This window comes from Ixodes scapularis, unplaced genomic scaffold (genome assembly GCF_016920785.2).
Source record: "Ixodes scapularis isolate PalLabHiFi unplaced genomic scaffold, ASM1692078v2 PGA_scaffold2__306_contigs__length_199485367, whole genome shotgun sequence".
Lineage (NCBI taxonomy): Eukaryota > Metazoa > Arthropoda > Arachnida > Ixodida > Ixodidae > Ixodes > Ixodes scapularis.
In genome coordinates, this window is record NW_024609857.1 from 29,242,345 (window position 1) to 29,264,713 (window position 22,369).

At 46.3% G+C, this 22,369-nt stretch overlaps 1 protein-coding gene across 1 annotated transcript in view; it reads left to right on the forward strand.

The window, feature by feature from the left end:
• LOC120839914 overlaps positions 1-22,157 on the forward strand; it is a 34,974-nt gene extending 12,817 nt beyond the window's left edge. Inside the window, exon 2 of the mRNA XM_040210315.3 lies at positions 21,324-22,157. Within this exon, the coding sequence (XP_040066249.2) occupies positions 21,324-22,153 (830 nt within the window). The 3' untranslated portion in view covers positions 22,154-22,157. The remainder of the gene's footprint in view (positions 1-21,323) is intronic.
• Positions 22,158-22,369: the final 212 nt, after the last annotated feature.

Sequence of the window (22,369 nt, forward strand, 5' to 3'; positions counted from 1 at the left end):
CGGTATCTTAGGATTGTTGAAATAATGATGTCAGAAGGTAGCGGCTTAGTCGTTTTCAATATTTGCTGTTTATGTCTTCAGCTCCTGATGACGATGACGTTTTGAGGGAGTCTATTAATTTGCTAATGTCGTGTTCTGAAAAAGTAAATGGATGCATAGGTGGCACGGACAGTGATAAAATATCTGGCGACGATGTAACGATAGTATTATTAAACAGGTCAGAAAATGCGTCACAGAACGTTTCAGCAGTGTCCTCATCAGTTAGATAAATTATATTGTCATTCACTAAAGAGACTTGCTTACGATAATTGGAATTAATTGTGCGCCAAACTTTTTGAGGGTTACTTTTGAGTATAACGGCAAGATCCAGCTGGTAGAATTATGCTTTCGCTTTCTCGACGGCTGACTTGTACAGTGTGAAAGAAACAGAAAAGCAGGACCAGGCCTGATTGGTGTTAAAACGTCGTGCACATCTGTACAATCATTTCTTCCGATTAAAGAGCGACTTAAAGGGATGCTGAACCGAAATTCGGATTTCACAAAATAAGCTAGCAGAAGTGTTCAACAGGGCGCCAAAAACCACGCAGCATCACTCATATAGACATATCTCGAGCGGATGGCAGTATTTCCGAAAAATAGAGGAGTGGACGAGGAAGAATGTTGACGTCATCTTATCGCAGAAGGGTTGAGAAGGAGGAGAAATGGCCTCGCTCCCTTTCCTCTCCGCGCCCTCGCGGAGTCAAAGCAAAAAGAAAGGGAAATTAGAATCGCGAGGTCACGCGTCTTTTCGGCTTGTACGAGAGCGCCCTTCTTTTAGACAAATACCACGATCCGTTGGAGATACCGCTTTATGAGTAACGTTTTGGGATTTGTAGCGTCGCGCCTATCGATGGTGGGTTGCTTTCTGAAATTCGACTCTCAGTTCAGCATCCCTTTAAGCTCTCGAGTGTACTATGGTGCTGACTGGTTCTACCGAAACTGTATTAGCAGTGTTCGAGGATCAAGTGCAGAATGGCGAAGGATGCCGCATCAGCTCCCGACTACATCAGCCAGGTGCTCGGTCAGAGACACAAACTACTAAATCACGCTGCTGTTGTCCCCGTGGGTTTACTTGTTTTATTTTAAGATGTACCGCATCAAGTGCTACAACGGTGACCCCTCTGTTCAAAGTCGCACATAAGCTGCTCAAACTAGAGATCCAACCACCACTTATCAGGAAAAAAAAAAAAAAAAACGCCTTCCACTAGAAGGACGTCTCTTCAAAAAATGAATTTTTTTGGAGATTCGCAGCTATTTTCTTTCTAAAATCTGCACCGTCCCACCAGTAGGCGTGGAAAAGAACGTCCCTGGCAAATAGATTGCCAGCACAAATTGATGCGTCTTTTATCCTGGAGCTTTATGAGCACCCCTCGCACCTAAAGCACGCAACATTATCGCCAACATGCTGGTGGTCATTCCTACTTGGTTTTCTTGAGAAAAAAATATTAAAAAACGGTTCATTGGTAGATTCTTAGGGAATGCGTTAGCATGACCCTTGAGAAACGCCACACACGTCCTCCTGTGAGAAACGCTAACGCTGACCGCTTCACTCTTTTTGTTTTGGCTTTCTTTTTAGGCTTTCTCATTTGATTTCTCTATCATTTGCTTCCTCTTTTTGGCTTCGTTACGGAGTCAGTGTTAGCATTTAGCAAAGGCCGACGTTTGGGGTGTTTCCCAAGGGTCATGCTAACGCATTCTCCAAGGATCCACGAATGGATGTCCATTTAATTTTTTCCGACCTTGGGGTTCTCACTCGCCCGCCTTGCACGCTTAGCAGCGGCATCCGTTGCCTGATGGTGCTTTCGCTGTTCACCGGTTTGGGCAGCCCCTCTCCTTCATTCACAATTCGTCTTCTTCTGCCGACTACTTGGAATAGCGCCAGTACTCTGTTTGCACTTCATTTTGCAGCACAAACCAAGGCATACGCGCTCCACAGACCTGCAAGTTCAGACTCGCCCCAGTATCGGCGCGCGAATTGGCTTCCGCCTCTTGATGTCGCACGCCTCTCCCCCTTGTTTTCTCCGCTACACTCCTCCTCCCTGCGCGGCGCGCTTCCCTTTCCATGGTTTTGTCCGCAGACGGACGCCCTCTTTTTTTTTTTTTTATTTATTTCAAAGCGCCCTTTCGGGCATCGTATGAGGGGGGAGTACAAGGTTTTCGACAAAAATATTGAAACGATACATATCGTACAAATTTGCTTAATAAACAAGAAACAATGCAATATACCCACTCGAAAGGAATACACTCTTACACAAACAGGAAACAACGTGCCAACCAGGCTACAAAAAGAGAGAAAAAAGACCATCTTTGCACATGAAAAACAAGAAAAACACCATCCCGCGATTCATTCCATGGAAAAGTGAAACAAACGTTCACATGATGATTTGAATTCATTTTTATCTATGATATCTACAACGTGGTGGGGCAAAGAGTTCCATTCTGCAATGGCAAGCTGTAATGGCGAGTTGTGAAACTGGTTAGTGCGACAATTTGATAAACGAATTTTGTGAGGGTGATCATGTCTGGGAAAGATGCGATCAGGGGGGGGGGGGGGGGGGGGGTAGTAAGAGTTCCTTAAGGCTAACATTATAACATTATAGTAATAAATATTGTGAATGAAGGTAAGACGGGAGACTTTGCGCCTGACTTTTAATAAAGGTAAATTAGCCCTTTGTTTCAGTGCCGAAACGCTCGTGTAAGGTGAATAGTCACTAAATATGAAGCGCGCGGCTTTGTTTTGAATTCTTTCAATTTGGTCAATCAGGTAGTCCTGGTGGGGAGACCATATCCCAAGTAGCACAACTCGCTGGTTTGGGAATGGGGCGGTACCGGTCTGCCGGCAAGATCCTACTGGCCCGACGCTGGAAACGCCCCGTGGGGCGACAACGGGCCAGTGAGATTTCCAGTCACTGGCCAGCGACTGGGACTGGCTGGGACACCCGGCACTGGGCGTCCCAGTGAGTTCCCGGGATGCTGCCAGCACAAACCCCCAGCGTAGTACCAGTAATACGGTAAGATACCAGCAAGACCGCAGGCTAGCGGCCTCAAGCCATACGGTTCCCGGTCTTTTTTCCCAGCGAGTTCCCGGGCTGCTGCCAGCACAAATCCCCGGCATAGTACCAGCAGTACCGCAAGATACCAGCAAGACCCCAGGCTAGCGGGCTAAAACCATACAGTTCACGGTCTTGTTTTCCATGCTAACATTTGGTTTTGTGTGCAATTCACACCTGAATAGAAATGATGTAGTTCATAACAAGGGTTATTTTAACACGTAATGTGTGTAAACAATAAATGAAACATACAAAATTGTTACCGTCATTGTTTATTGTCAGTTGCAGTGAAGCTACAGTCGGCTGGTAATCATGCGCTTGTCGCCAGAGGAGTGCGCTGAATGAAAGAGGCTGCATGTCACGGGCCTAGGAAATTTTCTTCACACTTCTCATGCAGCTTGTGATGCAAGTGGACCATGCACCCGAGAAGGCAAGTCCTTCATTACAGCACCTGTAAAGAGAGTCGACACCACAGTAGAAGGACAGGGTAAATCAATACCAGCTGGACGTGACAATCCAGAAATTCCAAACTGGGGTGAGGGGCATGAGACAAGCAGCCCTGTAAAAGGAAATTTTTTTGTAGCTAATGCACTAATTGTCTTTATTTTATTTTCAATCTGGAAACTATATCAAAACAAGAATCCCTAAGGGACACACCTGTAACAACACACTGGATGACCAAGGGGCGAAAATGGTCCAGTTATCTCATAATCAAGGTCAGCTATTTGTATGAAAAAGGCCCACTTCAGAGAAAGGCTTGTGGAAATCATCTATCTTAATTCAAAAGGGCATGTCGAGAGACGGGCGAGCTTGGTAGAGTAGTTGGCATGTTGTTTAACACTGACGTTTGTTACGATAGGTGTGCAGTCCCCGATATCCACATTCAGCATTTTTAGGTAAACATAGCGATTCATTAGCATTACTGAGACAATGACAAATCATATCCTTGACATATACAGCTCACCGTTGTACACATACTAATGAGATTGGGTAGATACAGGTAAACATGTAATGCATTGCAGAGTATGACACCCCGGTTCCCACATAATGGCAACTTGACGACTAAAAGTCATCTGCAGACTTCATGAAATAAAAAATAGCGACTTACACAAAACCTAGTATATATTATCAGCGTCCACCATCAAACTCACATTGAGTGTTTTCCATCGGCATGCCCTAGCCCTTTAAAATGCCCGCAAGCCTCACTTACTTTAAGCATATGACATCCCATGAGATGAAACATTCCCTCGTTATCATCATTAAGATGTCTACAGGTGCGAACAGTTCAGGAATATCAATTGAAAGATGCCAAATCAGTAGTGAGGTAGTGTACAGTGGCTGGTAGATGCAGATTAATATGTATGGGACATCTATTTTCTAAGCGATATTGTTTATCTGGTCAATTTTCTTCACATACCCATCACATACTGGGACAAGGTTCTCAATACAGTGGAAAACAGGAAGGAGGAGTGAGTTCCAGATTTAGTTTTGCACAAGTTATGTGGCAACTGACTTCATCCTCTTAGAATTTATTAGAGTGGATCTGGGTGTAATGATGTCTAGCCCGACAATACTGCCAGGAGCACATGTCCCAAAACCTTCAGAAACGGGTAGAGGAAGTTTTAATCATAATTTCCGTATTGCGATGAGAGCTGCTCACACTGAGAATTGATGTGAGCAGTGTCGGCCATCCCTCTGTCTGAAATATCTATGCGTCAGCCACCCCCTATCAGAAAAAGTTTTAGCTGAGCGCTTTTTACGGCCCGCTCAGCTCAGCCACTGAGCGGGAAATTAACCAGGCATGCACGTAACGCTCAGTCGGCAGTGGCCATAGGGGTGCAGGAATTGTCTTCTCCATCGGCATCTGCGCTCCGGTTGGTCGTTGCTGACTGAGCGTTGTGTGCATGCAGGTGCTTTCCTTTTGAGTGGAGCGGGTCTAACAATACTCAGATAAAACTATCTAATGTCTATGTCACAGCCTCAACAGCCAAACGAGCAGTCTTCTTCCTTGCTTGCACAATAGACCAAAATTGCACTGCATACTGCTTTAGAGGCTTGTTGGCATGTTTCACACTCACTCTCTGCAGACAGCTGGACTATCGATAAGCGAGGGAAAAAAAAGTGTGAACACATAACATGCATGCCAAAAGAAAACATCAATGGGACTACACGAGACTGCATTAAAGTTGCCAATTGGGCGCGTTTTATACTGCACAGCCACTGGCTGAATCACATAAGTGTCACACTTGCCGAGCTTGAAGTACAGTCGTGATCTTTACGAGTGTGAACAAGCGATCGTCGACTGTTCAGTACTGGGAGCATCATGCACCAGCGGACTTGCTCTCCTTTTAAAATGCCTTGCGAACAAAGCATGGTAAGTCATCTGATAAGGAGAGAACGTCACCACGGACAGCACTGAGCAGTTGATAATCACCTGCTTACCTTCATATGGATCAACTCTCTACTTGGCCAAAGGAGGCAGTATGTGTGCAGCAGAAACGGCTGTACTGAAATCTCAAAAGGATGAAAGATCAGAACAGGCTTGGTGAGGTTTCACGTTGCAAGTACGCCCATGCAAATTTCACTTTCTAAAACATAAACACGCATTTCAAATTGTCTTCCAGGACAAGCTGCTATTACACAGCTGTATATATAAGGCAGCTTACCATCAACAACCTTCGCAGACTGCCATGGACCTGATCCTCGGCTTGGCTGATGATGCAGGAACGAATTGGCCTAGTCGATGCTAGCTTCCGTTCGGCAAGGGCTGCACTGAGTATAAAGATGAAAAAAGTGTTGTAGATAATGTGAAACAAACAAAAGCAATCCTAGCATCCACAATTCGCTAGAGGCACTGAAAACAAAAATAAGAGGTTGGGTCAATTATTTTAATGCAATATACTTCGGACACATACCATGACTGCAGGTAAGATATTTGCTGCCTTCAATCTAGATCTGCTTGAAAATTTACAAGCCAAATAACAAATATTTTATAAGCTGAAATATATTTTGCTGGAACTACAAAATCTGAAGACTATCTCTGCAAATATGGTGCTATCTAGTACATCAGAGATGAGTAGAATTGGATTACAGCGTCCCCCTTACAAAGACTGAAGCAAAACAAGTATAGAATCTGCCGTGCCACTACAGTAAAACCTTGTTAATTCGGATCTCATGGGACCGGCAAAAATGTCCGAATTAACCGAAAGTAAAAATATGGAAAGGACAAAGAAAGCTGCCCGAAAATGTTGCCCTGTGACACACCTTTATTTTGAGAAAAAATCTGTTATTACCGCCTGCTTTCTGGACGACGCTTGGGCGAAGACGGCAACTTTCCTTAGCGCGGTCGAGTGCTCCACCGCACTCGCACTGTCGGAGCTACGCATCCCGTGCGCTGACAATGTAGCACAGCAAGGCCTCTTTTAGTTTCGGGTGCACCACCTTCCAAGGCCGCTTTCTTTTCGCGTTGAACTTCTCGCTCTCAAAGGCCCGTAGGATATCGGCCAAAGTTTTTACGTACGTGGCCAAAGTGCTTCTCTTGACGTCGTAACTTTCCATAAGTTGTCAAAAGACGCCGCCCTCCAAGGCCCTCAGTATTTGCACTTTCGTCGCTAAATTCTTAGCCTAGTACAGCTGCAGCGGAAAACGAGTAGCACAACTGACCAGTAATCGGGGCGGCGAAATCGCGACACCCGGCGCCATTTTTCCCGAGCGCCGATAGCGAGAGTGCCAGTCACGTTGCATTTTACAATGCGGGGGTTCCCTTCCCCCCCCCCCCTCCCCCCCTCCCCGCGGACTTTTGGTCAAAATGTCCAACGAGACGAAATGTCCATCGTGTCAAAATGTCCAATAGGCCACGTGACACCCGTGTCAAAATGTCCATCGAGACGAAATGTCCAATCGGGTCAGAATGTCCATCGAGTCAAAATGTCCATCGAGACGAAATGTCCAATCGGGTCAAAATGTCCATCGAGACGAAATGTTCAATCGGGTCGAAATCTCCATCGAGTCGAAATGTCCATCGAGACGAATATCCAAAAAAGGTCGAAATGTCCACGTCAAAGCGCTCAATCTTGGTTGATTGACTACCCACAACCCTCGGTTTAACACAAAAAGTGCTAAACACTTTTGATTTCTTTTTTGTAGGTCAAGGTCAGTGGAGATACAATTTTGTTCAAGGATTTAGCCCCACTGTCGGGGACACTGGGTCCGATCGTCCAGTGACCCCGTTTAAAGGGATACTGAACCAAGGAATTTAGTGCCCATAATAAGTGGCGCACGTTCTTTCCACGAGCCAGCAGCCGCCGGTGTGCGCGAGCACACGCAACAAAAATGACGTCAAAGACATCCATTCGCGGTTAATATGACAGTGAAATGTATGGGCTTCGGGCCAAAGGAGAATAAAGACAAGTTTTTCGTCTACACAGTGGTGTCTGGTGTAAAAGGTAAGCGATTAATTGGTCTAACAAGCACGTAGCTTTCACTTGTAGAGATGAAAAGCCTGTCTTTATTCTCCTTTGGCCCGAAGCCCATGCATTTCACTGTCCTCTCAAGCGCGAATGGAGGTCTTTGACGTCATTTTCGTTGCGTGTGCTCGCGCACACCGGCGGCTTCTGGCTCGTGGAAAGAACGTGCGCCACTTATTATAGGCACTAAATTCTTTGGTTCAGTATCCCTTTAACACGAAAGACCCTGTTTAACACAAAAGACGCTGAATTCTTTTGTCGCCCAAGGTCAGTGGAGGCACAATTTTGTTCCCAGGATTTCGCCCCACTGTCAGGGACACTGGGTCCCATCGGCCGGTGACCCCGTTTACCACAAAAGGGGCATCTCGGTACGACAAGATTCGACCTTGTTTGCGCACGGTTTGCCTTATTTTCGCGCACGTCTGCATTATTCAAGACATAAACTGTTCAGAACAAGATCTCGAGTCTCGCTACCTGAACAAACAAGTTACAATAGCTTCTCGATTCGACACCTTCTTCTAGGATCTGGTGAGTGGAAAATTTGTTTCTTTTTTTTAATAACCAAGACAATTGTTTTACCAACCAGTGTCTACACTCGGAGATTATCAGTTGCCTGTGCGCAAGTCAAACAGAAGTAGGGTATTAATTACGTCTTGTTGATTAGTGAAATGTTGCTTGAGTTCTACGCGAATAATTAGTTTTCGAATGGTTCAATAAAAATTTTAATGTGATATATTCTTATTATTATCTGCAGATTCAACGAAAGGTACAGCGACGACATCAGATCAGCATTAGTCGACTGCTTTCGTGTCGACATGGAGCCCGGCTTCGGGGTCCCGTCGTTTGTGACGTCACATAAGCGCTCAAGTCGACCTGTGATGCAGTATCGAAGTAAACGATGGGAGAACGCTGTGCTCGAATTTTCTCACAAGTCAGCACACCCAAAATATCCCAGCACAGTCTACTATAGGTGTATCGCCTGCTACCGCCTGAGTCAGCAAGTCGGACCAACTGAGAGGTGCCCAGTGGCTCACCTGACACTAACAAACGGCATGCTGGCCACCGATCCAGATCGGCCGTCGACATCCCACAGCTGCAACTCGTCTGGAGACTCCAATACTTACATCGTTCTCTCGAAACGCTTCATGTATGAAGTACGGACAAACGTCCGCAGCAGCCGAAAAAGACCGAGAGAAGCATTTAACGAAGCCGTCTCCTCTATTCCTGAAAGGTTTGCCGATTATGACGACACCGTTCGAGGGGAAATTCAAGCACAACTCAATAGTGGCTACGGATTTTCTACCAAGCGACGGTGCCTTTCACGGAATAGACACCACGCGGCGTTGAAAGGAAACACTCTTGACACCATTCTACCTGAGCTCCGTGTTACTACGGATTCGCAAGTGTTTCTCCAACTTGAAGACAAGACTCAAGGACGGCGGACACTGGTCTTCTACGCCGAGAAGGACATCGATGCCCTGGTGGGCGCAGAACAAGTTCTGGGCGACGGGAACTACAAGTACAACCCCCCCTCCCGGAGTTTCACCGCCCAGGACAGCTCTACACCCTCCACACCTTTATCAAAGGAGAAGCACACCCTGTGCTTTACGCACTGATGCAAGCCTTTGATGTGCAAGCATAAGAAGTCGTGTTTCGGTGCCTGCAGGCATCAATGGAGCGAAGATTCGGACATATTAGAGAGTTTTAGTAGATCGTTCCGATACCTCCGATAGCCCCGATAACGATACTATGCATGCGCAAGGAAGGCGGTGGCGGAGTATCGGATATCGTTATCGGAGCCAAGGGAACGATCTACTAAAACTCTCTATTGGCACATTACCAACGACGGCTACGTGGGTGTTCGATTGCGAGTCCGCAGCAATTCAAGCTGCAATCAACGTGTTCAGGACGGCCACAGGTGAATTATTTACGTTTTCGTAGAGCGGGGCACACTCCCAATTCTCATGTTTTGTGTAGCGTTGCATAGGGTGAACTTAAGAAATGTAGAGCCGCCACTTATCGAAGCATTGAGCACGTGCCATTGCTCTTTAGACGTGGAGTAGCATGCATATCACTTTGAATAATCAATAATTCGCATAAACAATTCATCGTGCTCCTTGAAATCTTTGAAACGAGACTTCTGAAATAGCAAGTGACGAGCGCCTACACGCAAAACTAAAATGCATATTTAGGACAATGCGTCATTCCTCGTGCTTTACTCTCGAGTTGAGAAGATGAAAATGTGAATTTTTTAAAGTTGGTATACAAAAACGGGGCATGGTGTTTGCCTAATTAACATGCTTCCTTACATTCTACGTTTTTTGCATCGCAACAGATCTGAGGTGAGCCTTCCACTTTGCAAGGGCTATTAACGCAAGGCGGGACGAGCTGGGCCTTAAGACACTCTGCAGGGATAACCCTGCAGTCCACGCGTGGTTCACAAGAGTGAGGCACCTCCCCTTCGTTCCAGACGCCTTCCGCTTGGAATTTGCCAGCGACCTGCTCTCAGACAAGCCAAGCCTTCAGCCGCTGAACGCTGCGCGCCTGGACCAATTCGAGAGGTACTTGAGAGGGTTCGGGCTTACCAGCAGCCTGCTCAAGAACATCTGGGGGTAATTCGGCAACCGAGGTGCCAGGATAACCAACAACGTGGAGGGCTGGCACAACGGTCTGCATAGCCGCCTGCCAAGCAGACATCCCGACCTGGCAGAGTTTCTGCAATTCCTGAAGTCGGCTCAGCATGCAGCGCAAAACAGGATTCAAGCGCTACTGCTTGACCCTCTGGCCATGGCTCAGCCGAAATCCCACGTCATCCAAACCAGGAACAACAAATTGCACCAAGAAATGGACACCTTTGCATCTTTCATCAGCTCTCACCCGCCCACGTTTGTTGATGTCCGGAATTACATCGACAGAGTTGCCAGCAGTGGCGCGCTCCCAGTCTCACATTGAACTGACTAACGGCGCTTGAAAAGGCGACACTATTTTTGCATGTGGAATGAACAGACTTATATTGAACTACGTGACATTTTTTTAATCCGTTCTATGCTGTATACACGCTGTATGGCTTGCGTTAAGAATGCTTATTATGAAAGTTCTTGCAACCCTGTTTAATGTTGCTTATATCAAGTATGATCGAGTCAGATATGAAATAGAAACGCGCGAAGAACTGCGGGAGGCACAGAATGCGCCGACCCCTGTCCAAGGCCTTCTGAATAATGCCACTAGAAGTGACTTTAATTATAACGAGGGTGCAGTCATCTGTTCCTTTTATCGAGGGAAGGGAGCTACACTCTTAGAAAAAAAGGGTACGGATAGTCCTCCCTTAGGGGAGGAACGGTCTTGTAACCTATGTTCCTTTAGAAAGGGAGAAACTTTCGGCCCTGAAGCGGGAGAGCAAAGTTCCTCCGTCGCTTGCATCTCAATATGGCGGCCCCGAACCGAGCAAATCGAGCCCAATAAGGCTTGACGAGGACGCTACGTCTCTTGTACGGGACGAGAGCAGCAGCAAATGAAAGCGTAACACGAGCTTTCCGCAAACTGTGTTTATTTCCGAAGCCAGATTCCCCCCACAGGTACAGAAACTTGCGTTTCGGAAGCAGTTACTCAGTCTTCTCGTCGACAGCACTGCGATGTTAAACGGAGACAACCGATACCCAGTTACTTCGCGCACTTTGCGTCTTACCTATGGTATTCCTTGAGTCACAATTCCTTCGTCAACCGCACATCACGGAGAAGGGCAAACTCAAACCGCGAAACCAAAAGCCGCTCTGGGAAGAACAAACTCGAAGCCGCCGTTTATCGCGTAGCGTGAAAGAAGGTTAAATCGATAGCCACCAGATGGCGGGGTCAAGCAGAGTAATTGCAAGTAGCTAGGCTAGATGGCGCTAGGTACCGCCAAATTCATGTTTTACAAGAAATAATTTGCTTCTAGAACTCAAGCCACTACACCACTACTGCGCTTGGGGATCCTCTACTGTACACACATTACGCTTATTACGACCATCAGGTGAACATGCATTGAGCACATGCACGGCGCACACAAATATCAATACAACGGAACACCACACTGACCCGAACACTACACCCGTGCTCTGGGTTTCCGTCTTTTATACTGGTCGTTTTGAACGTACGGAACTTTTCGGTGACTCCCTAAGCAATAAAACATATACCCAGCATGTTGATTTTTTCCCAGCAATATTATACCTCTAACATGACACGCGCAAGATGGAGCGCTCACCGTTTCTGCTGTTGCAGGTTCTCGTCTTTCTGAGTTCACTGTGCGGCGGCGCCAAGCCTGGACTACGCGACACGGCCAGATCCACTACCGACTTCTTCAACACAACGACGACACCAAACCCAGTTCTGGATGCTTGGGCGACACTGTGCAGGCAACCTGGATCGTCTGCCACCGGCGGGGCCGTATATAAGGACGCCCCGAACGCATTTTTCTTGGGGCATGACACGCGCAAGATGGAGCGCTCACCGTTTCTGCTGTTGCAGGTTCTCGTCTTTCTGAGTTCACTGTGCGGCGGCGCCAAGCCTGGACTACGCGACACGGCCAGATCCACTACCGACTTCTTCAACACAACGACGACACCAAACCCAGTTCTGGATGTTTGGGCGACACTGTGCAGGCAACCTGGATCGTCTGCCACCGGCGGGGCCGTATATAAGGACGCCCCGAACGCATTCTTCTTGGGGCATGACACGCGCAAGATGGAGCGCTCACCGTTTCTGCTGTTGCAGGTTAGTTATCGGACCACCAGTCTTAGTTGCCGATCTAGTAATTACTGTCTGATTGCTGTGTCATGCCCCACCGACACCCTAGCCTTTCTTCATTGTGTTTATGCATTATTTGAATCTTTCTTTGCTTCCATGTTGTCTCACTCCCAGCTGCTAGTGGCGGGCGATGTAGAATCTAACCCCGGACCTGTCACTGACAGCCCGGGCATACAGGAAAAAATATTGGCTACCGTTCAGAGAATAGAAGATGGTCAGGCAGGAATTATCTCGGAAATAAAAACCCTAAAGGAACAACAAAAAGTCTCGGACGGGCAGATACAAAGACTAACTGCGAAAGTTGCTGAGTTGGAGGCGGAACTGACGAGATGCAAAGCCACGCAGAATACCCCTGCCTCCGAAGGTGAACTCACTGTCATTTCTTCAAAGTTGCATGATGTGGCATATAGATGCGATGACGCTGAAAATCGGCTTCGTCGGTCTAACCTGCTATTTTATGGTATCATCGATGATGCAAATGAGACATGGGCCTCGTCCGAAGGGAAGGTGATCGATTTTTGTTCTCATCATTTCGAAATCAGCATCCACCCAGATAGTATCGAAAGAGCCCACCGAATTGGAAAGTTTAACACTGAGAAGAAACGCCCTATCATTGTAAAGTTTTCCAGATTCAAAGAAAAAGACCGCATCCTGTCTTCAGGTTTTAAGTTGAAAGGAACACCCTTTTCTGTTGGAGAAGACTTTTCTATCTCAGTCCGCCACGCAAGGAGGAAACTAATCGAATTCGCTAAGAATAAAAACGTTTCTTTTAGGCTATCATTTGACAAACTAAAAATTGATAACACTATCTATATGTACAACCCTGACTCAGATTGCGTTGAACTCATGCCAAGATAGCTCACGAAAAATAAGCCACCGATCCCACGACGTGCTGTTTCGACGAATTCTCTCCCCGTCATAAGCCCCCCTGCACTTACTGTATCATTCACAAATATTCGAAGTGTGATACCAAAACGCGATTCATTCTCTTCCTATCTTTACGACACTGATACTGACATCGCGATTCTTACTGAGACATGGCTGAAACCTGATATTAAAAATAAAGAAATCCTTAATAATGGTTCTGAGTTTAACTTCTATCGTCGAGACAGACCGGACAGGCGAGGTGGTGGCGTGCTGATTGCCGTTAAAAAACAGATTCCTTCATACGAGATTCCAAATGATTGTAGTTTAGAGATAATCTGGGTTAGCTTATATTCCTCATTCCAAAAGAACATCCTGGGTGTGTGTTATCGTCCCCCTGACAGTGGCCCCGAATTTATCAACATACTTCATGATCAACTTTATGCCCTACACCAGGCCTTTCCAAACGCGAACCTGTTTTTATTTGAAGACTTCAACTTTCCACTTATTGATTGGTCCACTCAAACTTCACATGGTCAGCAGGAAATAAACTTCCTGGATGTATGTCAAAACTTTAACCTGGTACAAATTGTGAATGAACCGACACGTGGCGACCAGGGTATCGGAACAAAACGAAAACCAAAAACGAAAAACGAAAAAAACGATATTTTTTGGCGGAACGAAAACGTAATCGAAACGTTATTTATTATTTTGTTCCGGAGTGAAACCGAAAAATTTTCTTATCGGTTTTCGGTTCAAGGGAAAATATCAGGTATTTCAGTAATTCGTTTCACGCAGCGAAGAGACTGCCGTTGGTTTGTACCATAATTAAAGAGAAGACAAGCAAGCCATCGCCCCCCCCCCCCCCCCCCCCCCGTCTAAACTCCGGGCGAACAAGCATAGCAAAAACAAAGACAAAAAATACAACGAGAAACAAAAAACATGACTCAAGGCGCCATTGCTTCCCACCAATGAGAGCGCGGTGGCGCGACGCCTCCACACGCTCGCAATGCTCTCCTTGGCACTTGCGCCCTCTCCCTCCATGCTTTCTTCGGACGACACAGACAGACAACCGATCACGGCAAGCGCGGGAAGTTTGTGACCCGGCGTTGTAGAAGTCCATCATTTGTTTTTCTACGGATACGGCAGTCTGAGACTCTGTTGCAAAAGTGTACTTCTTCATCCCTATGGGCCTTCAGGGCCTTCTCGGCGCTGAAATTTACTTTATCGGACCAGAGGTCCTGCCTTTCACCGAGCACACTTGATGACGTGCTGCTTCTGAGGTCATGCTCGGTGCCTTGATCATTATCTCATTCTCAAGGCAATGAACATGATCTCAGAAGCTGTGTCGTTTCCGCAGATTCCTCTGGAGCGCCTGAATTATCTATTTTTGTGTAAAAATAAACGTTACGTTCCTTTTAATTTTTGTTGCGATTTTTTTTATAGAAAGAAACCGTTACGAACCGTTACGGAGCATTATTTGTTCGTTCCGGAGCGGAAACGGAACGGAAATTTTTCGTATGGAACGAAAATAAAAACGGAACGAAAAACATTTCGTTCCAACACCCTGGTGGCGACAATATTTTGGACTTAGTTCTTACATCAAATCCCGAGTCTGTTCATTCATTGTCACTTTTTACCGGTTTCAGTGATCATAAGTTGATCAATGTCAGCATTAATCTTCATACCGATATAGAGCGAGCAATGACTAAGCAAATTCGTGATTATAACAAAGCCGACTTTCCCTCAATTAACGAAGCACTTTCTCTCTTTTTTCCATTTTATGCTGATGGATTTCAAAATAGAACTGTTGAAGAAAACTGGCACCTGTTTAAGACTAAAATATCTTAACTAATCGATGCATTTGTCCCATTAGTCCACATTCACTCCAATAGCAACCAACCATGGTTCAATAAATCCCTTAAAATCCTAAGCCGAAAAAAGAAAAGACTATTTCGCCTTGCTAAACGGTCAAATGTTTCTGAGGCGTGGGCAAACTATAAAAATTGCGAGGTAGAATACGACTCCACTATTATCCTGGCCAAAGAAAAATATTACGGCTCCGACTTACCCTCCCTTCTAACTAACAACCCCAAAAAATTCTGGAAAATAATATCACCGCATTAATCTCACCAGGTTATTTCCTTATCCGATAATACCGGGAACCCTGTAGCTGATGCTCTCTGTCCCTCCGTTTTTAACGAATTCTTCGCATCAATATTTACTAGAGAGGACCAAACGAACGTTCCACCTGTGGCAGATTTTGATTACCCATTCATGAATCCCATTTCTATCACAAGTTCCGGTATTAGTCAACTTATAAGTAACCTTGATATATCCACGTCGTCTGGTGCTGATAACATCTGTTCTAAAATCCTGAAAAATACCAGTGAAATTTCTTCGCAGCTACTGTGGCTGTTATTTCAACAATCTTTGTCTTCTTGTTCCATTCCTGAGGACTGGAAAATTGGGAAGATCGTTCCAGTCTTTAAGTCTGGCAATAAATCATCTGTAGCTAACTATCGCCCCATATCCCTAACCAGTGTCGTGTCAAAATTGTTAGAACATATAGTATTTTCCCATTCCATACGACACCTTGAAAGCAACAACTTCTTTTACAAGTACCAATATGGATTTCGGAAGGGCTACTCATGCGAAGCACAACTGCTCGAGTTCACCCACGATATTCATACTAACATGGACTCCGGCTCTCAAACCGACGCTATTTTCCTAGACTTCTCTAAAGCATTTGACCGGGTACCCCACTGTCGCCTAATATCCAAACTTTCTGCTCTAAACCTGGATTCCCTCACGCTCTCTTGGTTACGTAATTTTTTAACCCTTAGACAGCAATTTACTGTAGTTGGCAACTTTCACTCTACGACTACCGATGTAACCTCTGGTGTCCCACAGGGCACAGTCCTTGGGCCCCTTCTTTTTCTGATTTACATTAACGATCTTCCAAACACCGTGTCATCTACAATCCGGCTTTTCGCTGACGATTGTGTGTTGTATAGAAAAATTAACAACCAAACTGACCATGACATCCTACACAGTGATATTAACAAGGTCCTCGACTGGTGTGTAAAATGGGAAATGCAACTAAACGTAAATAAATGTAACCTGGTTTCATTCACTAGGAAACGCTCAGTCTCATCTTTCTGTTATGCCCTAAATAACGCTTCTCTACCTGCTGTCTCATCTTACAAGTACCTCGGCGTGCATCTGACCTCGAATCTGTCTTGGGTTACCCACATTAACATTACAACTGCTGAATCGTCACGTACTCTCGGGTACCTAAAGCGAAACCTAAAAGCCGCACCCGCGCATCTACGCCATCTAGCCTATAATACCTACGTACGCCCAAAACTAGAATACGCTTCACCTATCTGGAATCCTCATCAGAAGTACTTAATTAACCAGTTAGAATCTGTCCAAAACCGTGCCGCCCGATTCATATCATCATCTTATTCCCGATTTGCCAGCGTCTCCCTTCTTAAGCAAAATAACTCTATTCATCCCCTCGAGACTCGTCGACTAATCGCACTTCTTTGCTTACTTCATCGGTTGCATTATAACCCCGGTCTTTCCAGCTCATCACTTTTAGAACCACCGAATAGAGTGTCACATCGTCAAAATAACAGCAAAAGCTTTAAACGCCTTTTTGGTTCAACGTTAGCATTTAATAACTCAGCACTTCCTCAAGCCATCAAACACTGGAACGGTCTTCCCGACGACATTGTCACCATATCTGATGCAAAAATGTTTCGCAGTGCACTTACTAACTTCTTTCTCATCCCCGGCTAGTATGCAAGCTGACATTCTTCGGTGCTCCGTTGTTATTAGCATTGTATTATGTTATTTTGTCCCAAAGTGTTTACCATGACTGATTCAACTACTTTTAGTTATTGTCCTGTGCTTATTGTCGTCATTTGTCGCACATCAGTATGTTCTAATTTCAGTTATTATTTTGTTTCGATGTTTTTGCGTTGTACTGTATGCCTTTGTTGGAAAATAACCCCCCCCCCCCCCCCCCCTCATGTAATGCCCACCGGGCCTTTGAGGTATTTTGAATAAATAAATAAATAAATAAGAGTATATTGAACGGCTCAGGGGATGAATCTCTTATTAAAAAGTGAACGCTCGGTCACGCCGTCATTATTTGAAAGCAATAAATCAAGCCGCTCCAATGCGGTTCGAAGCCATGAGTTTGTTTCCCCACACGGCACGTCGTAGCCTGTATTTCTATTGTAGTGTTTGTTTTTCTAGTTGTGCTGTTCGCGCAAAGCTGCAATTGCAGTCTTGAATTAATCTCTGTAGAGCGGATATTCACTCAGCTCGAAGTGATGCTTCACGGGCTAAGAAATCGCTTTTCGATCAACTTGAATGCAGTCAAAGCCGCGACTTGCGGCAGGTGTTAAGTGTACGGAGCTACGCCGTGGCGAGCCCGAAAGCTTCTAGCGCTCATCCCAGCGCGCCACGGAGGGCCGTTTCTCCAGGAACCGTAGTATATTTAAACAGCAAAATAAAGGGTAGCTTTTTTTATTTCGATTTTACCTACAATTGTTTTTTAATGCCGAAATTCCATACTGTAAATATACGTACTTTCCGTCACGATTTCGTACTGTTCAGTCCCCGAGAGCGCAATCGCTCTCGGGGACGAGACAATTGCGACAGTCACATTGGCCACTGTACGATAGGAGCTTTTACTGTTCAGACCAGCCTCTGACTACAACATGACTATCCGCACGTTGATCGATTGCACGTAATCCCTGAAGTGGTATTAAACTTTTTAATGTAAAGCGGAATGTCAACCTGCGACACCCCGCTCCCTCCGATCACGGCCCGACCAGCGGCATCAATGCCCAACAGTTTACGATCTGATCTTATTGTTACACCACTGATACGCGAACACACGGTCACATCGGCGATAATTCCAGTCTTCTGTTCACAACCCACAACACTGCCATCACGATGTTGCTGCTATGTTGCTGACACGCACAAACACAGAACCACGTTGAACGCCGGTTGCACCCGGCGCCGGAAAACAGAACCGAACTCAGGGGGGAAGGCACCCAGGCAGCCGGCAGCAAAACCTGCCTGTCTTGGACGCAGTTCCTGCGGTTTCCATAACGTCGAAAACGTCGACACAGTTCCGCGTGGTTTCGCTACTGTAGTGACTGCAGTGCTGTAGTTCTGTGCCGCGCGAGTCCCGCAATCCGGAGACGGCCATCGCCCAGTGTACGTGGTGCTGCCGGTGCTGCTGGCACTGCTCCGGAACTTCGCTGTTTCTAGCGGCTTCGTTTGCTCGTTTGATAAAATTAGTGATAAAAACGTCAATGCAACCGAAATGTTCTGCACGTTTAGACTAGAAGACGGAATTACAGGCGGCCTTTGCTGCCGCTGAAGCTCAATCACTTCAACAGCTATCTATTAAACAACGTGCGCGACCTGCTCGAAAAACGAAACCGAAAGAAGGTGAGTCGGGAAGGCGAAAGCTTTCTCCCGTCTGCCTGGAAAAGGAGAAAAACGTTTCGTTCCTCCCTTCTTCTCGTGTCCGCTTGGGAGCGCGTCGGTAGAAGGGAGGAAGACGCGCCGTTGCTACTTTTTTCCTTCATTTTTTCTTAGAGTGTAGGATGGCAGCGAACAAAGTATGCGATGCCGAATCTGAAGCATGCTGGGTTTCTTCGTGCACACTGCCTATTCATGTGCTCGCCCTATCCGGGGGAAAGATTCGGGGTGGACGACTAAAATAAGGTAATGACGAATGCACGTGCAATGAGTAATTTCTTCTTGAGTCTCGTTTTAAACGCTTCTGCTGCAAACGTCCGCATGTGAACCTCGTAGACCTGTGCACGAAGCACCCTCCCTGGTTTTTCTACATTAAAATTGGCTCAATATAACATAACATTGTAGAGGCAAAAAGATACAGACGAAAATTTTTTGAAGACATAGAACACAACCTTTCTTTTTTTTTTTCGTTCCTGTCTTTTTGCGTGTTTCATTCCTTTTAGTCATGAACCAACTACCTAATCTAAAGTTTTAGTTAGCGATATTTTATCTTTGCTTCAATCACCTTATCCTAATTACAAAATCTATTATTGAATTTGCTGCCGTTATTCATCACGTTTAATTATATTGCCTTAGGTGTCTCCTAATTTGCAGGTTAAGGAAGGAAACCCTGTTTTAAGCATCGCAAAAATGAGCTGGATATTGCGGTCAGCACCAACCCCGCCAGTATATAACTCCAGCGGTTGCAGCAATTACCCAATTTTTCGGAACATAGCGTAGTCTGATTCATTTTAGGCAATGCTTAGAAATTTTCAGTGCTGAAATGGTGGTCAACAGAGCCCGCGAATACATGAAGATGAATAGCGTCCGTCACCGGAAACGGGCCCCATTCGTTAATTAAAAAAAAAAAATCACCTCCCCCCCCCCCTTTTAACCAGAGCACAAATCTGAAATTTGACATTTTCTTCCAACCGCTAGGGTTACATTTTAGCGGACTTTCAGCGTCCGCAACGTATAAAACTTTTTTTTTTTTTTTGCGATTAGAAATATTTGTTTTTTCCAGAAAAAGTTTGTCAGATTTCTTTGAGTCATCACATTACTACCGCTTTAGCGAAAACCCGGGGCGCGTGTAAGTATTCGGAATTCTAAAGACGTCCGCCTCAGCATTATGCAGTGCCAACGATACAAAGAGGTCAAAATGTCTATCGGGTGAAAACGTCCACTGATTCAAAATGTCCAATTGAGTGAAAATGTCCAAAGAGTCAAAATGTTCAACGAGACGAAATGTCCAATCGGGTCGAAATGTCCCGAGTCAAAATGTCCAACGAGACGAAATGTTCAATCGGGTCAAAATGTCCAAAGAGTCAAAATGTCCAACGAGACGAAATGTCCAAGCAGGTCAAAATGTTCAACGAGACGAAATGTCCACCGAGAGGAAATGTCCAATATTGGACGTTCTCACCCGTTGGACATTTCGACTCGTTGGACATTTTGACGTGGAATCCTCCCCGCGCGCCCGCCGCTGCCCAAGCGCTGCCGCGGTTCCCCCCCCCCCCCCCCCCCCCCCCTCCATCTCCCCAAAAGTTCCGCCGCTACTGATGGACCTCGAGCGATTATGCAGCCTATTTGTGAGCGAAGAAAAACAGCCTCGCATTACCCCATTCGCGCACAATTAGTAATACTGGTAAAAGCAAGCGACAAGGATTTTGAACGGAGGAAAGAATAATCTAGCCCTAACAGACAAAGAAAGGAACTTACTTTGGAATGACCATACCATGATCTTGGCTGTTGAGCAGATTTGACGTAGTTCCACGGCTCACAGTCGCTTCCTTCTTGTTTAGACACATTTGAAACTAAGATAAACTCCACGCATCACGACTAATCGGTGAATTGACCTGAATACAGAAGCATGAAAACCCACACGCCCGGCCAAACGTGCAAAAAAGGGCTGTGGATTGGATTGGATTGCATTGGTTGGCTCTAATGGATATCTAGCGACTTTACGGAAACTATCTTCAACACGCTTGCAATAAAACGACCAGCAATGCAAATTAAAAAAAAAACATTAGTATACACAGTAATAATAACTTATTTAGCTTGTAAACATTGCCACAATAATATAAATGCGTCCTGAACATGTAGCAAAAAATTAAATACGAAACTAACCGCACAATGTATCCAACCGACTTCAGCAGACCTATAATCTTTTAAAACATGAGTCGTTCAGTATGTCGGTTTGGCGGGGATCGAGCGCGCGCGCCGAACGTGCAAGACGTTCGAAACATGAGCTCCGTGGAAGCGTCTGCAACGGCCCTTGCTGGCCGCGGTTCTAATCACTCCGGTGAATCGACGAACGATGACTATAAAATTGTTTTACCACAGATGCCTACAGGAATTACGAGTGAAACATCGGTGCTTCTGCATTGCGATTTGAAAGGGCGCCCCTACCGTATCCAGGATTTTCGACAAGAGATGGCCAGGTGCGGCGTACTCGGCGACATCGCAGCACTTGGTGCGTACCAAATGAATCATGTTTGGATGGCTACCCTTCGAACGGCAGAAGCAAAGAGACGACTCGTGGACGCCAAAGAACTGCAGGTGAAGGGTCTTCGGTGCCTCGTCGTGGATCCCAGCATCACGGAGGTACGGCTTCGTCTCCACTGGATCCCGTATGATGTGCCGGACGACGTTGTGCGTAAGGAATTGGAGCCGTATGGCAAGGTCCTGGAAGTGAGCCGGGAGAAGTGGAATGTTGAAGGCTTCCAAGGGATCGAATCAACGACAAGGTGTGCGCGGATGACACTGAACGAAGGCGGCACGGCCGATACCATGCCACACCAGCTTCGGATCCAAGGTGGTAACGTACTTGTTGTGATCCCTGGTCGGGCGCCCTTGTGCTTACGCTGTAAGCGCACAGGTCATATTCGACGAGAATGCAGGGCGCCGAAGTGCTCGGAGTGTTTTCGCTTCGGGCATTATGGCACCGAATGTGTCAGGTCGTACGCCAGGGTGGCCAGCGGGGCCGGGACGGCAACGGCCGAGACCAATGACCACGCCATGGATGCCGAGGAAGCGGAGCGTACTATCCAGGGCTTGGCGCCAGAAGTTTCAACCCCTGCCAAAGAACGCAAGAGTGAAGGAAGCAGCTCCTTGGGGGCAGCGAGAGAGAACGGAGGTCAACCGGAAGGCGCACCTCCCAGCGGTGCCGACGTGAAACCCTCTGATGCCGGAGCAGACAAGGAATCGAACGACGCAAGCACCAACGGACCTTCAGATATGGACAACACCAGCGAGTCAACTAAGCGAGCCTTCGATGACGATACGGCAGCAGGAAACGGAGAACGCCAACTACACCCCTGGATGGAACGCACGAAGAAGGGGCGTTACCAGCCCGCGCCCAACGATCCTAAAGAGGAACGTCGGCGCAGGGAAAGCAAGTAAGGCGTTCTTTGCGTGGTTTCCTGGTGTTTAAGATTGCTGCATCAAGACAACTTGGACCCTGACTGCTTAGGTTTTTAGTGTCTGCACCGAAGCACAGCGCATGATTTGTGAGTCCCAATCAGCCATTACAGTTGCAACGCTGAATGTTCGTGGTTTATGCACTAGAAAAAAGCAGTACCAAATACAGCGATTATTGTCGAAAGAGCAACCCGATTT